Raw genomic sequence first — 15,567 nt, 5'->3', positions numbered from 1 at the left:
CCCCAACATCTCCCAGTCTTACCATCGGCAGTGAGATCTTGACCCAAGATCCCTGCCCCAGGAAAGGAGCTTGCTCCTGATGGAAGGTTGGGCTGAAGGATGCTCTTTCCCAAAGACCCAAGTCTGATATTTACACAAAGTCTCAAATTAATGCAGAAAAAAAAAATGCCTGAGTTCCCCAGGCTGGAGTGGAAGGCTGAGACAGGAAGAGGCAGGTCCCAGGTACTGGGGTCCTTTCCGTAGACGAACAGGGCAGAGCTGAGTGGCCCTGGGTGGGTAAGCCAGGAGCCAGAAACTGAGCCTAGAGCTCCTCCAATTCAACAGGAAATTCCAAGGACTCCAAAAGTGAGCACAGGGCGGGTGGGAATGGTGGAGAGAAGCTAACTAGTGCCCACTTTTCTCCAGGTATTCACTTAGGAGTCTTAAATGCCCACAGCCATTGCTCCACCACCCAGTCCTTGTGAAGTCCTGCACAGTGCCTGGACATGACCTCCCACTCTTCAGAAGGGCAGCCTTAGTCAGGACAGAGCCCAGTTCTCAATGCTGCTTTGTCCCTGGCATCTCTAAGGACACTCACAGCTCCCTATTTAGTGTTCCCTGGCCCATCCTGCCTGATTCCTAGTCCTCTCTGAGCAGGGGAGGGGTGAGAGGAATAGTCCCCAGGCCACAGGTATGCTCCAGGCTTCTTGATGGCCCCATATACGCTCCTAGAGGCTTCTGAAACTCCCAGGGCAGGGGATGAAGGTGACAGTCTATAGTCACCATCATCCTTAAGCTTAGCACTGTTCCATTCCCAGAATGAATTCAAAAGAGTCATTCGTTCATGCAATCAACAAATACTGAGTTTCCCCAGTATGCCAAACACTGTTCTGGACACTAGAAATAAAGTAGTCAATAGAACAGACAAAAGTCCCTCCTCCTTCATAGAGCATAATTCCAGCAAGAGAAATAGACAATTGAAAAACAAAGAAAAGACAATGATTTACAGGTGGAATACCCCTTGAGATCCAAAGAGTTTCTGGTCTCAGAATTTGTTTTTATTTTGTTATTGTTTGGAGTATTTACAGATGCATAATGAGGTACCTAGGAAATTGGTCTTAAATCTAAACAATGAATTCATTTGTTTCTTCTCCACCCTATACATAGTCTGAAGGTGATTTTGGGCACGGAGCAAAGTTTCATGTGATGAATTTGACACTTGGGGAATTTGTGTTGGTGCTCAGTTTTGGATTCAGGAGCTTTCTGGATTTTTCAGATTAGAGGTACCATACATGTGATGCTGTAGTTAGAGGTTCTCCATAGGTGATGTGATGTTGAATGAATGAGAACAGGTGGATGTGGTAAGGAAGAAATATGTGTACAGAAGGGAATGTTTGAACTGAAGCCTCATACTGAAAAGTGGACAGCCAGGGAAAATTCAGGAAGGGTGGTGTACCAGGAAGAAGAAAGAGCAAACGCAAAGCCCCCTAGGAGCAATATTCAGTATGCTAAAGGCACAGCTGGAAAGCAGCTGGAGTCAGGGGCATGTGGCATAGAGGCATCACACACAGTCCAAGCAGGAGCAAGGGACATTGTGTGGGGCATGAGAAGATGCTGCACTGTATTCTGGGAACACTCACCCTTATCCAGGAAGTCCCTAAGCCAGGTTCTCTGGGGGGAAACTATCTGCCCCATGCTCGGCACCCCTCACTCATTTGAGAGACCCCTTTGGTACCAACTCCCTTTCTCCCAAAGCCCCTGTCCCCTCACAGCAGCATCTGATTATCCAGGGACCCTAGAGACTCATGGTGATTTGACAGGATGAAGGGGTGTTTTAGAGCAGGTTATCACAACGCAAGTCATTCCCTGCCTCCCACCTATGGAAATGTCCAGCTAGTGATAATAAGAAACCTGCCCACAGCCAGACAGTGGTGGCACACATCTTTGATCCTAGCACTCTGGAGGCAGAGGCACACAGATCTCTGTGAGTTCAAGGCCAGCCTGGTCTACAGAGTAAGTTCCAGGATAGTCAAGGCTCAAAAATCAAAAGAAGGAGAAGGAGAGGGTGAAGGCAAGGGAAAGGGAGAAGAAAGGAGGAGGAGGAGGAGGAGGAGAAGAGAGAGAGAGAGAGAGAGAGAGAGAGAGAGAGAGAGAGAGAGAGAGAGAGAGAGAGAGAAAGAGAGAGAGAGAGAGAGCTGCTCACTACCACAAAGGTAGCATGTTTGGAGACAAGATATGAACCCACATTGTGTTCTTAAGGCAACCACTTCCCACCATACTGCACTGTCTCCTAGGAAACTGGAGAAGAGACTATTTTGGGAAATTATATGGAGCCTGTGTTCAGAGTGGACCCCAGAAAGGTGAAGAACATCTTGTTCCTTATCACAATGTAGCCAAGTCAAGAGACATATGGCATATGAATCTGTGGGGTAGAGGGAATCAAGAGAAATCAGTGTTGTCTTCTAACGTGTTTAGGGTGTGCTTCTGCCGCCGTTCCATTGTGCTCCCTCTTACCTCCGCAAACAAAGCATCCTCCCCAAACACTCCTGGTACCAACCATCCTGAAGGCCCTAGAATGAGGAAGGTAGTAAAGCCTGCCTGCAGCCCAGGAGCTGTTACAGGTTTGGATGCTGGCCATCTACCTTATGGCTCTTGTGCAATCAGCCTGGTGAACGCTGGCAAGAGCTACCATGTTGGGATGGCGGATATGGTCCTACAGTGGCCTTCTGACTCAAAGTTGAGTACTGGGAAAGAGAGTCCAGCAAGAGCCCTCTATATGAGCACAAGGTCTTAGAGTGATGGGAATCCAGCTTGCCAGCTCCCTTCCATAGACTGGGAGCAGCAGCGGCCCCAGCAGCAGGTCCCCCTAACCCTGCCTCCTCCAGCCTCAGGACACACTGGAATTCCTATCGATTTCTCTGTTTTATAAGCTGACTAAGCATCAGCTTACATATTCACTGACTTCTCCGCATTGCACATCCTTTCTGTCCCTGTTCTTTTCTGGCTTCCTTTCATTTCCTCTGTGAATTTCCGAGCTCTCCTGTTTCTCTCTTCAGGATATAGTCTGTGTTTCCTTTTTCTGACATTCTGACTCTCTCCTTCACTGGCTCACACAGAGGCAGTCTCTAGTCTGCCATTGTCCCTGGAAGCTGCTTCCTTCTAAATCTGACATTCCTCTATCTCCTCATTGGCTGAAATCTGTTTTCTAAATGGGTAATGAATGAGTGAGATCGAGAAATGTGGAGGGCCTGGGAATGTCGAAGGAAACATTTGTAGCCATGACGTCTGTACTTCAGACCAAGCCTGTGAGCTCTAAGCCAGTCTATGAACCTTTCTGAGCTTCTACCCGCTATTCGTTGTAGCCGACCTTTCTTGGACTACCAGACCCCAAATCATGGCACGGAGACTTATTATTATTTATGAATGCTTGGCCTTAGCTTAGGCTTATTTCTGTCTAGCTTTTTAAAACTTAACCCATTTCTATTAATTTATGTGTTGCCCCAAGGCTTGTTTACTCCATCTATGTACTGTCCATCGCTTTCCTGCTTCCTCCATGTCTGGCTAGCTGGCCCCTGCCTGGCTGGCCCCTGCCTGCCTGCCTGCCTGCCTGCCTGCCTGCCTGCCTGCCTGCCTGGCTAGCTTGCTCCCCTTTCTCTCTGCCCACCAGCCCCATCTCTCCCTCCTCTGCCTACCTATTGGCCATTCAGCTTTTTATTAGACCAATGAGGTGCCTTAGGCAGGCAAAGTGAAACAGCAACACATCTTTACCTAGTTAAACAACTATTCTGCAACATAAACAAATGTAACACATCTTAACATAGTTAAACAAATAGTCTATTCCACAACAACTTGTAGAGGATAGCAATATTTATCTTCTGCAAGGTGCTTGGTCTGTTTGAGTTTTGTTTTGTGAGAGTTTCGTGGGGCCCAGGCCTGCCTAGGTCTCACTGTGTAACCAAAGATAACCTTGACCTCAGTGATCTCCTTACTTCTGTCTCCCAAATGCTGGGGTTCCAAGCATGCACCACCATGCCTGGCTTAGAAAATGGCCTTGAGGATGAGAAACAGTCTTGGTACAGCTAAGAACATAATTCCTGATGCACAGCAGGCCCCTGACAGCTCTTTAGATGGTTCATGAAGCCATCATGTAAGCTGATTCTTGCTGGAAAATGTTCCTGTTCCCTGAGCATAGTTAACAGATGGCTGTCCTCAGTGACCAAGGAAATCCTGAGAGCTACTGAGATCCCCACATCACTGGAGACAGAGGTGGCAGCATTTACCTCCTGATTTATGGTCTGCAGTTTTGCTTGAAGCTACCTCCTCTACCCAGTCTGAATGTCAGAGCTAACTAGGAGAGTTCTCAATGCCTGCTGTCACTCAGAGTCAACTGGCCGTGCACTTGGGGCACCCTTTAAATTAAATTTTAATTAAAACTAGGCATGTATTACACTTGAGTTACCACACATTGGTTGAGAGCGTCCTAGATTCAGAGGCCCAAGGCTCAAGACCCGTGGTAGGTAGTCAGCGCAGGACACTAGGTTAGATGTAGCAATGGAGCGGGGAGGGTGATGCAGGAGTTCTCTGTCCTCCGTGAGGGAGAATCAATCCCACAAGATTCTAAGATTCAAAGAGACACATCTCTCGCTAGATTCCTGCAGCGGTCCTCCACTGCGCAATCGATCCTGCCCATATCAGCACTGTCGAGGCAGGAGCTCAGCCCAGGGACACTTAATAATTGTGTCACGGCTGTGACGTAACATGATCTATCTGACTCCAGTGCCACACTCTTGAAACTGCACAGTACAGCGTCCCCAAACCACTTGTGAATCATCCCTTGGAGTCACCCCCTCAGGCCCTGTAAACAGTTGACTTGACCTCATAGATTAAAGCATCTATGAGAGAGAAGCCACCTGCCAGGATGTGGTCATTCATAAATTAGTTTTAACACACGAAGCGGCCAAGAGCAACCAAGCCTAGTTGTACAGGCCTGTAATCTCAGGTACTCGGGAGGCTGAGGCAGGAGGATCACAAGTTCAAGACCTGTGTGGACCACCCATTGAGTTCAAGGCTAGCCTGGGCAACTTGAACATAGCAAGGATATCTCAAAATAAAAAGTGACAAAGAGCTGAGGATGAAGCTTGGTGTAGAGCACTTGACCATCATAGGAGGCCGTGGCTTCCATCATTAGCACCACAAAGGGGAAAGGGAAAAGGCATGGGCAGGCGAGAGGAGACTGTTTCCAACCAAAGTCCTCAAGACATCCTCCAGGGGTGACCTTTGTGCTGGGCCTCAAAAGAGAGTCAGACAAGGACAGGCATAGAGCTGAGGAGAGCATGTTGTGCACAGACAGAGCTGTGTAGTGGAAAGGAGGTTGGGAAGGAGGCAGAGCAAAGGCAAGCAGAGCGGGAAGAGGAGACAAGCCCAAGCCCACGTCAGCATAAAGCTGAAGCCCCAGCCACCCAGCCAGGAGTCTCTCCTCCATGCTTTGTTTTCTCTTCTCCCGGGACCGGCTCTTTCCGTCACTCTCACCCCCTACATGTCCTCTCATTCCTCAGATGTGACAGGACCCTCATGCCCTCACCACCCCCTCCCCCTCCTCCCTCAGTACATGCAAGGGCAACCGGCGTCTTTCCACACGTGTGGAATTCTCCCAGAGGATGTCTACAGCCCTGGCTGCTGAAGGAAGCCCCTAACCAAGAAGAAGTCCATGAAAGGGGGGCGTGAAACTTACTCTGTCCCTGGATGTCCAAAGCCACCGAGACTGGATGCAGTTAGTGTTCAGAATCTCAGAGAAGGCCGGGGCTGAGTCTCCCTTTTCCAAATTGGAAAATTAGAGGTTTAAGTGGGGGTGTAGCTCAGTGGAGAGAGCTTGCCTAGAATGTACAAGGCCCTGGATTCAATCCTCGGCACCGTATAAACTGAGCATGGTGGTGCAGGCCTATAAAAGCCAGCACTCAGGAGTTAGACAGGAGCATCTGAAGTTCAAGGTTATACTCAACTACACTGTGAGCCCAGGGCCAACCTGTGCTACATGAGATCCTGTATCAAAAGAGAGAGGGGGGAAGGGAGGGAGGGAGGAAGGAAGGAAGGAAGGAAGGAAGGAAGGAAGGAAGGAAGGAAGGAAGGAAGGAATAAGACAGACAAATTTGATGCTCAGAGTCCATCTTGGTCAGGGTCCAGGTTAGGACCCAGCAGCCCTCATCCATGTTTATCATCTCTAGGTTCAGGTTTGCCTGACCATAGGCTATAAGCTCCTCTGAGAGAAGAGTACTCCCTCCCCTTTCCTGTCCCTCCCAACCCAGAGCTTCTGGGGAGCTGGTTTGTCTGCAGCGGCCCCACCCCACCGCCGGTGCTTTGCCAGAGGACTCACTTAATTAGCTAGAAAGTAGGGTATAGATGAGGAGTTGGACTTAGGATGTTTCAGTGATAATAGAGCACGTGATAAACTGGGTGTAAAGAAATCAAAGATGAGAAGAGGGGACGGAAAGGGAAGAGAGGGAAGTGTGGGAGAAGAAAGGAGGACACACAAGAAAAGTAACACTAGCTTTGTGTGTGTGTGTGTGTGTGTGTGTGTGTGAGAGAGAGAGAGAGAGAGAGAGAGAGAGAGAGAGAGAGAGAGAGGTCTCCAACCTGAATATACAAAGACTGCAAACAGTCCTTCTGTGTGTGCTTGTCCATCAGTGAGTTAAGACGGAGCTGAGATTTGAAATCTGCTTCCTGGACCCCTTTTAACTGCCATCCCATCATGTCTGTTCGAGGTACGGGGAAATGAGCAGCTGCAGCTGGGGCCCCTCTGTCAGATGGCCCTTCTTCCCCAGGGAAGACTGGAAACTCCAGTGTCAACAACACATGCCCCTACTGCCACACACAGACCTCAGGGTAGGTGCTGGGTGTGGGTGGCAACTGTCACCAAATCCACTGTCCACTCATCCGTTCAGTGAGATGTTACACACTGTCCTGTGCCGTTCCGGGCCCATACAAGCCAACAGTGCCCAGTAGCACTGCTTTTCAGCCTTAAGAAGGTCGTGTTCTGCAGGGTGAGGCAAAGCCAGCACGTGTGAAATCAGGGGAGAAGATGAAGTGCTGAGGACAGGGTGGGCGCAGTGTAGCTGAGAGACAGACCCACAGGGCAGGCCCTACTGGCTGCAAAGACTCTGTGTTGGAAATGGGAGCTTCTAGGGTCAGCGAAGATGAGCGGCGTGCATCCAATAATGTAACCAGTCCACCATAAGGTGGACTTCAGCAGGCATGGAGATGAAGGTAGCCCGGCCCTATAGGGCTAGGAAATGCCCAGGCCAGAGAAGTGAATAGAGAACAAGGTTTCACTGGATGATGAAAGGGAAGCACCTATTGTCTTTCTCCCATATTCCCTTTTCTATTTAGCATAAGTTATTTCCAGCGTGCTGGTGAATCTACTCTCAGAAAACACGAGAGCTTTCACCTCATGGGTGTTTGCTGATTACCATAGTGTAAACACTCCCCTAGCACCCAAGTGCAAGCTGGAAATGTGACAGTTTCTGGGTGTGGAACTGAAAATGATGTGCTTTGTATTAACTGTGGAGAGCTGGTGTGAGTTCAGTGTAGCACCGCCAAGGTTCTCCTTGGAGTCCTGGTAGGGGAAGACCCTGGATTTTCCTCCTCTGAGCTGGACCCAGACTGCGACCTTCCTGAACTCACATGCCATATTGATGTGTCAACACAGTCCTGCACACTGCGAGCAGGCTGTATTGCTCCAGATGAGACTTACAAATGGGAAGGGGGCGGGCATCTCCTAGGGCTGTGCACACAGGAAGGCTGGATCATTGTGGGCCTCCTGTTCCACTTCCCACCCTCCAGACCTCGGGCTGAAGGAGATGACTCCTAAGATGCTCCTCTGTCTCTCTCTCTCTCTCTCTCTCTCTCTCTCTCTCTCTCTCTCTCTCTCTCTGTGTGTGTGTGTGTGTGTGTGTGTGTGTGTGTGTGTGTGTGTGTGTGAGACTACACTAAGTATTAAGACAGCAGGGAGGGGTTGGGGATTTAGCTCAGTGGTAGAGCACTTGCCTAGCAAGCGCAAGGCCCTGGGTTCGGTCCTCAGCTATGAAAGAAAAAGAAGAAGAAGAAGAAGAAGAAGAAGAAGAAGAAGAAGAAGAAGAAGAAGAAGAAGAAGAAGAAGAAGAAGAAGAAGAAGAAGAAGAAGAAGAAGAAGAAGAAGAAGAAGAAGACAGCAGGGAATAAGATGGGCATGATCACTACTTTGTGAACCTCACGAAATCTGGGAATTAGGAAAAACAAGTTCTTAGAATTGGACTCCAGCTATGGCGCCACTTTCAACCTGCTGTGTGGTCCCCAATAAAATGCTGGACCTCTTTGAGCCTTGGTCTCTTCAGCTGTAAAATTAATGCATTGGGTTTGAAGTTCACAATGGTCAGTCCCAGCCCTGGCCTTCTGCGGCTCTAAGGAGGAAAGAGTTCTGGAAGCTGCCGAAGGAAGGACTGAGAATGTCTGCACAGGTGCCCTGTAGGTAGAGAGCACACCAGATCCCTGAGGTTGTGTCCTGTGTCTTATGTGAAGTGGGTTGTGGGAGCCATGGAAAGAGCACAAGAGTGAGCTGTTGGCAATGGAATGGACCACTGGTTAAACAGGGTGGGAGGTGGGAGTGGATCCTCACATTGATGCTCCATTCAGGAAGAGGTGAAAGTCCTCCTGCCTGAGCTACCTGTACAGGCCTCCTGGAAAGAAGGTCACACTGTAAACTCCATCGTCGTCTTTTCTGATGGAACAAAACTGCCATTTGATCAGCTGAGTTCTGGGGAAACAGAAAATACGTTGCAAAAAGATGACTATTATAAAAAACAAACAAAACATAAACATTGGTGGAATTGGGATGCAGGAGGACAGCGATCCCCACCCCCACCTCCCACCCCATTTCCTGTTTCCCTGGTGTTTGGAAGGGTGGTGATGTTGCTGTTAAAATGAGAACACTTGTGTTCTTTATGGAAAGTCACCTAGTCCAATCCTCGTCTCAGGTAGGAAGCCTCCCCTCCCACAACCATCCCATCATTTCTAAGTGGCTCACACAGGCCAACAAGTGGGTGGTGGGAGAAAGTGGAGCCAGTGGGAGCCTGCTGATGCTAAAGCCTGCATGTGTACAGTGCCAAAGGCACAGTGCCCAGCCCAGACGAGAGGAGCTGGCTGGCAAGGCATCTCACTCGGCTGTGAAACAGCATGGGCGGGTCCTATGTTAATAGGCAGAAAGTGGCCCGACAGGGCCAGAGTCTGAGTCTGAGTCTTTACTGAACTGCTGGAGAAGGAATTCAGAGTGAGAGAAAGAGCTTCCCCTTCGATTCCATGATCTGATGGAGTCCCTGCCTCCAACTATGGAGCACAGGCACATGTACACATGTACACACACACACACACACACACACACACACACACACACACAGAGAGAGACAGACACACAGACACACAGACATACAGACACAGACACAGACAGGCAGATACACATACAGAGAGATACAGACAGACAGATACATACACACAGAGACCAAGACCAAGAGATAGAGACAGAGACAGGCAGCAGGTACACACACAAGAGAAATACAGACAGACAGATATGCACACAGAGAGAGACAGACACACAGAGAGAGGGAGATTGAGACAGAGAAACAGAGACAGACAGACACACACACACACAGATACAGAGACAGAGACAGACAGACAGATATACACACATAAAGAGAGAAAGAGACCAAGAGAGAGAGAGACAGACAGACAGACAGACAGACACACACACACACACACACACACACACACACACACACACACACACACACACACACAGCTGAAAAGCTTTTCCTGGCCAAGACCCCTAACAATCATCTCCTGAGAAAACCGAGCCCTGGCACACAGGGATCCTGGGGCTCTCTGCCGGGTCGTCCCCTGTGCCTCTGGGCCCCATTGCTGTCCACCTCAGGTCTTCTCCACCTCCCCAGCCTCAAGGCCCTACATGTTCCCTCCCTTCCCAGGGCTTCACTTTCTTCCCACTGAGAAAGCTCTCTCTGTCCACGAGCGAGCGTGGGCTGGCCAAGTCAGTCTTCTCACATAAAAGACTCAGTGAGTCCCAGAGAGGCTTGGAAGCCAGACAGAATGGAATTTCTCCCTATTTTCTTTACAACTGAGAACACACACACAAACATAGGAGCATATTTATTGCGATATTTCTATCCCAAAGTTTTTAAGAAGAAATAAAATTAGTTTTGCTGCCCACTCTCCACCGACCCCCCCTTCCTCCCCCTCTCCTTCTCATTCCTTCACATTTCCTGGTCTCAGCCAGGGAGAAAAACAGAGCAAGCCCAAGCCCCACAGAGCGCCACTGCATCCCAGACAATGTCCAACTTGTTCGGGAAGCGAGAGAAGAAACACAACTCCGAAACATACACAAAACTTCCAAGTGAAGGGCGCTCTGAGGGAAGAACAGGCTAGCTTTGTGTCTGGGTCTGGGCTAAAGGTCCCTCTACAAACACACCTCAGGCTGGTCTTCCCTGACCCCCCAGGAAACCATTTCTCAGCCCTGACTGGTCAACTGACCTTGAACAAGAGCCCCCTCTCCAACTCAGTGTTCCCTCAAATTACCGCGGACCTGGGGTATGAGATGTTTTTTGAAGTTAGTCTACAAGTCAGAAAATCCCTCAAGAGAAGCAAGGGGCCATTTCTCAGAACGATGGAACTTTCCAGGCTTCCTGCAGAACAGGGGTGATGTGCCTCTCTCTAAGCCCTCAGCCACACAGAAGGAAGGGCCTTTCATTTCTCGGGTAACAGATACATATGGCATGGATAGAAGGATGGTTGGTCAAAAAATCCAGGGCCCAGGCTATCCCTCCCCAGGCAGGGGAATGCCAGTGTCTCCCTTCGCCGCTCCCCCCCACACACACACACAACCTTGGAGCTCCCAAGGATGCTCTCTCCCCTGATCCCTGTGCTGGCCTAGCCCAGTCTCCGGTGACTAAGCAGAGAGCGCCACCTGCTGGACTGGTCAGGCTCTGACAGAGCGGAGGTTGAGGTGTGGAGGCCAGGGGTCCCGCCTCCACGAAGGATGCTCTGTGTGGCTGCGGGGCCCCATGTATCCTTTAGTTCCCTTGGCCCCATCCCCAGGTCTTCCTTTCTTCTTCTTAGACCGAAAGTAAATGCTGATGTCGCTGAACATGGGGCACGGGGTCACACAGTGCATGTCTCAGAAGGTGAGTGTGACATGGTGGTGGACCCTCCGAGGCAGTGGCACCATGACGCCCGAACGACCTCTACAAGCTGGCTGAAGACCACTGCTCCAGTTGGTAGCTTGAGAAGGTCCCTTATGCTTGCTGGCTGGAGTTGGGGGTCCCTACGGTGCAGGGGAGACCCTTAAGTGGTGGTGGCAAGCAATCAGTGTATGTAAATGACAGCTGACCAGCTGGTGGTGATCAGGAAAGATTCCCTTTCCCATTCACACGAAGCTGCATTTGGTCCAGAAGAGGACCACAGGAGTCCTGGGTTCTCGCTTCCTGGTGTTAGGTGCTCATCTCACAGCCTGCTCAAGGGCTGTCATTTGTCAGAACACACACACACACACACACACACACACACACACACACACACACTATCACACAACACTTACTAGAATCAGGAAGACAGCCCTAGTTAACGAGAGATGCCAGGCAGTGGTGGCACACACCTTTAAACCCAGCACTTGGGAGGAGGAACATTAGGAGTTCAAAGCCACCCTGGGCTACATGAGATTGAATCAGTCTAAAAGAGAAACAGAGCTGGGTGGTGGTGGCACTTGCCTTTAATCCCAGCACTAGGGAGGTGGAGACAGGAATATAAGGCGGGTGGAGACAGGATCACAGCCCCCCTTTCAGTCTGAGATTTCGTAGAGGTAGGAACTCTCTGGTGGCTGCCGCTCGGCTTCTCTGATCTTTCTGACCCCAGGTTTTCATTGGTAAGACTAATTAGGATCATGCTTCAAGCCAGGGCTTTGAATCTTGCCTAAAACTACATGATCCTTGCTAAAATATACACGGTTCCTGGATTTGAAGTGGGTGGCACACCCAGATTCCATCAGGGAAGCTGGATACTTTGTCATTTCTCTGCATCCAAGGGCTGTACTAGGGTTCTCGAAAGGAGTAACTCTCTCTCTCCCTGCTACTTCCCTCCCTCCCTCTCCCTCCCCTTCTCTTTCCCCTCCCTCCTCTCCTTCTCTCTCCATCTCTTACTCCACCATCTCCATTCCTCCTCCTCCCTCCATCTCCTCTCCTCCCCCTCCTGTGTCTTTAGTATACTTGAACATACCTAGGGGAGAGAGTTCAATCACTCATCATGGCTGTTGCTGTGTGCACGCATGTGTATGTGCATGTTTGCATATGTGCATGTGTGTGTGGATAGGTATCAAGCATGCCAGGAAAACGCTTGAGCACTGACCCACATCCTAGCCCTGCACATGGCTTCTTGATGAGATCGAGAGACACAGTAAATGCTAAGTGCCTGAGGCGCTGAGTGAGTCCAAGGTGGACTGTTTTAATGATGTGTTTCTTGTCAGTAGTAATAGATGCCAAAACGATAACACAAAGTGTAGTGTAGGAAATAGATTGTAACAGCCATTTGCTGTCATTTCCAAGTATTAAGTACCATATGCATAATTATATTCCCCATGCTTTTGTACTGGTATGATTGGCAGGCAGTGAATTTGTACCAGCGTCATTACAAGCAGGAGAGAAATGTGTTGCACTGGGACATTACAGGGTCACTAGGCAATAGGGAGTTTTCACCTCCACTATAAACTTATTGTTATATATGTGCTCCGCCACTGACCAAATTGTCATTCTACACCATTTCATTTTCAGCAGAAGACATGCCCTTGCATGACTGTGTGTCAGAGGGAGGTGGGGGGGAGAGAGAGAGAGAAAGAAAGAGAGAGAGAGAGAGAGAGAGAGAGAGAGAGAGAGAGAGAGAAAGAGAGAGAGAGAAAGAAAGAAAGAAAGAAAGAAAGAAGGAAGGAAAGAAAGAAAGAAAGAAAGAAAGAAAGAAAGAAAGAAAGAAAGAAAGAAGAAAGAGAATAAGGACAATATAAGTGGAAGCTGTGGTCCCCAGAGCAGCAGAGAGACTTGCAAGGAGGCCCAGGGGAGCTGGCTGTCATCTTCAGTTTAAAGCTCCACGTGTTCAAGTCCCAGAAAAAGCTTAGGCTCCAGGTCAAGTCCAAAGGGAGGAAAAATCATCTGGAAGGCCATCAGGGAAGAAATCTCTCTCCCTCAGGAGAGGGTCCTTTTGGGTTCAAGCCTTCAGGCGGTTGCCTGTGACCTACCCACACTGCAGAGGGGAGGGCCATCTCAGCCTACAGATTCCAGTTTCTATTTGATGCAAAGCCCCTAGCAGACACATGAGAACAGTGGCCCCTGAGCATCTGTGGTCCACCTAGCACCTATCATTAGCTCTCACAGGAATTCATTAGGATGAGTCTCCACTGGCTAGAAGATGAGAGGACCAATGTACCGCTCACCTTTGAATTAAGCTAAGAAACGATTGAAGGTTCCTGAAGCAAGGATTCTTGGAGGAAAAACCCCAGCAAATCACTGCACCCTCTGGTTGTGCGATGTGATTTCAGAGCCTTGGGGCATGGATTCTATCATGTTACCTCTTCCACCTACCTAGGTGTGCCTTAACTGTCCAAGTAACACCTCTGCTCCCTCCTCCAGGTGAACTATGACCACTTTACTATTGGTCTTTGTGACTCTGAGGGTCATCGCGGCAGTGATCTCAGAAGAAATTCCAGGTAAGAGCAACTTCAGGCTCCCTTATTCAGTAGTGGGCAAGTACTGGGATCTGAGTACAAGAAACAACTTTGTTCTGGGACACAGTCCCCCCCCCCCATTCTTTTGGCCTCTTCCTGGCCCCGCCCCTTTCTAGCTGCAGTGGGAAGGGACCCACACACCAGAGCCTGGTGCACAAGCATCCACTCCTGGATGCCCTCTAGCAAGGACGGTTGCTGGGCCTCCTTCACAGAACCCTCTCCTTGGGGGATCTCATTCAGAACAGCTGCACAGAGAAAATAGGGCAGAGAGAAGACAAGGAGAACAAAGAGAAAGGCTGTCAGGGAGCGTCAAAGAGGAGGAAAGAACCTGAGGAACACGGGTGAAAAGTCTGGTCTTTTCTCTAGAATCGAGGGCACAGCCCTGGTGTAAGCCCCCCACCCCTGGCTCAAGGGAAGGAACTTTACACCTGGTGTGGAGATCTGGAACCCCAGGGCTAAACATGTTTGTGAGACCTCCTTCACAGTGCAGGGGGACAAGAGGAGACTTGGTCCCTCTTCCTCCCACCCACCCACTGTATCCCAATGCAAAACTCAAGGACTTCAGGGTCACGGTAAAAAGATTCTCATGGTCAAATGGAAAGACACACAGTCTTTTATTCAGTCACTTATTTGGCCTGATTCACAGCTTTTGAATATGTAGATGTGGGCAGTAGCTGGACCTCCATTGGTGATCAGGGACCCACGAATCTCCAGACGCTGGCCGTCACCCAGGGAGATGTGTCCACATCAGCAAGATGGTCCACTGAGAGGGTTAGCTGGGAGCTTTAACAACCACCAAGTTGGACTCAACGCTGGCCTCCAGTTATTCCCAGAGACCACCACTGCAGAGCCAAGCTGTGGCCAGTGGCACCAGGGCTGGGCAGCAAATGGAGGTGTTTGCGGAAGGATGGTGGAGTCTGTCCAGACATCAAAAGGTCCAGGCTGGACTCCAGACATTCCTGCCTCTCCCCTGCACCACCCCGTCCTTACCCTGCCATGTATTCACCGGCCACATCCATCTTAAACATTTTTATTTCAACCTGCAGGGTCCCCTGAAAGGAAGGGCCCTGCACATTTAAGACCTTCCATGAAAAGCGCTGTGCAGAAGACTGTTTCTCTCTCATTCCAACAGGATTTGGGAAACACCACATCTTCTCTATTGACACACTTCATAATTTTTATGTTGTCTAGTCCTGCCCAGTCAGAATCCCAGATGTGACTCTACAGACAAAAAAAAAAAAAAAAAAAAAAAAAAAAAAAAGTCTGACCTGTTCTTTCCCCGTCTCCTCACCCTTTACCTCAAAAGCCTTGTCCTCCTACAAGGTCCTCCCAGGATGGGATGGATACATCTTTGAAGTTCTGTGTCTCAAATTTAAAGGTTGTGTAGAATTTGGTATGCCCCTTATAATTATTACACTCCATGTGTTGGATGGTTCTTTCCTCTGTGAGAAAATGTCTCAGGGAAACAGCTTGCTTGTGGCAAGACAGAAACATCATGCCTGAAGGTACAATGGAAGAGAGTTGTCCACCTCCTGGCAGCCTGGAAGCACAGAGATAGACAGGCAAACAGGCAGACAGACAGACAGAGACAGACAGAGACAGACACACAGAGAGATGGGGAACAGTGAAAAAGATGTGCCTTTCAAATTCATACCTCAGTGATCCATTGCCCTCCATCCCAATTCAGCTCTGATTGGCCGATGGATGAATTCATTGATGAGGCTGGCATTCTTATAATCCGATCACCTCTCAATAACACTGCCAAACTTCCCACACATAGACCTTTT

The 15,567-nt window shown here is 49.5% G+C and overlaps 1 protein-coding gene across 2 annotated transcripts in view; it reads left to right on the top strand.

Moving 5' to 3' along the window:
• Acan (aggrecan) overlaps positions 1-15,567 on the top strand; it is a 65,019-nt gene that overhangs the window by 17,054 nt on the left and 32,398 nt on the right. For both annotated transcript variants that reach the window (XM_028879212.2, XM_037198498.1), the window contains exon 2: positions 13,686-13,762. In XM_028879212.2, coding sequence (XP_028735045.1) covers positions 13,693-13,762 — 70 coding nt within the window. In that variant the 5' untranslated portion in view covers positions 13,686-13,692. The remainder of the gene's footprint in view (positions 1-13,685; positions 13,763-15,567) is intronic.

The sequence above is a fragment of the Peromyscus leucopus genome, chromosome 1 (assembly GCF_004664715.2).
Source record: "Peromyscus leucopus breed LL Stock chromosome 1, UCI_PerLeu_2.1, whole genome shotgun sequence".
Taxonomy (NCBI): Eukaryota; Metazoa; Chordata; class Mammalia; order Rodentia; family Cricetidae; genus Peromyscus; species Peromyscus leucopus.
The sequence above is the reverse complement of the archived record's forward strand: the minus strand, read 5'-3'. Positions and strand labels throughout refer to the sequence as shown.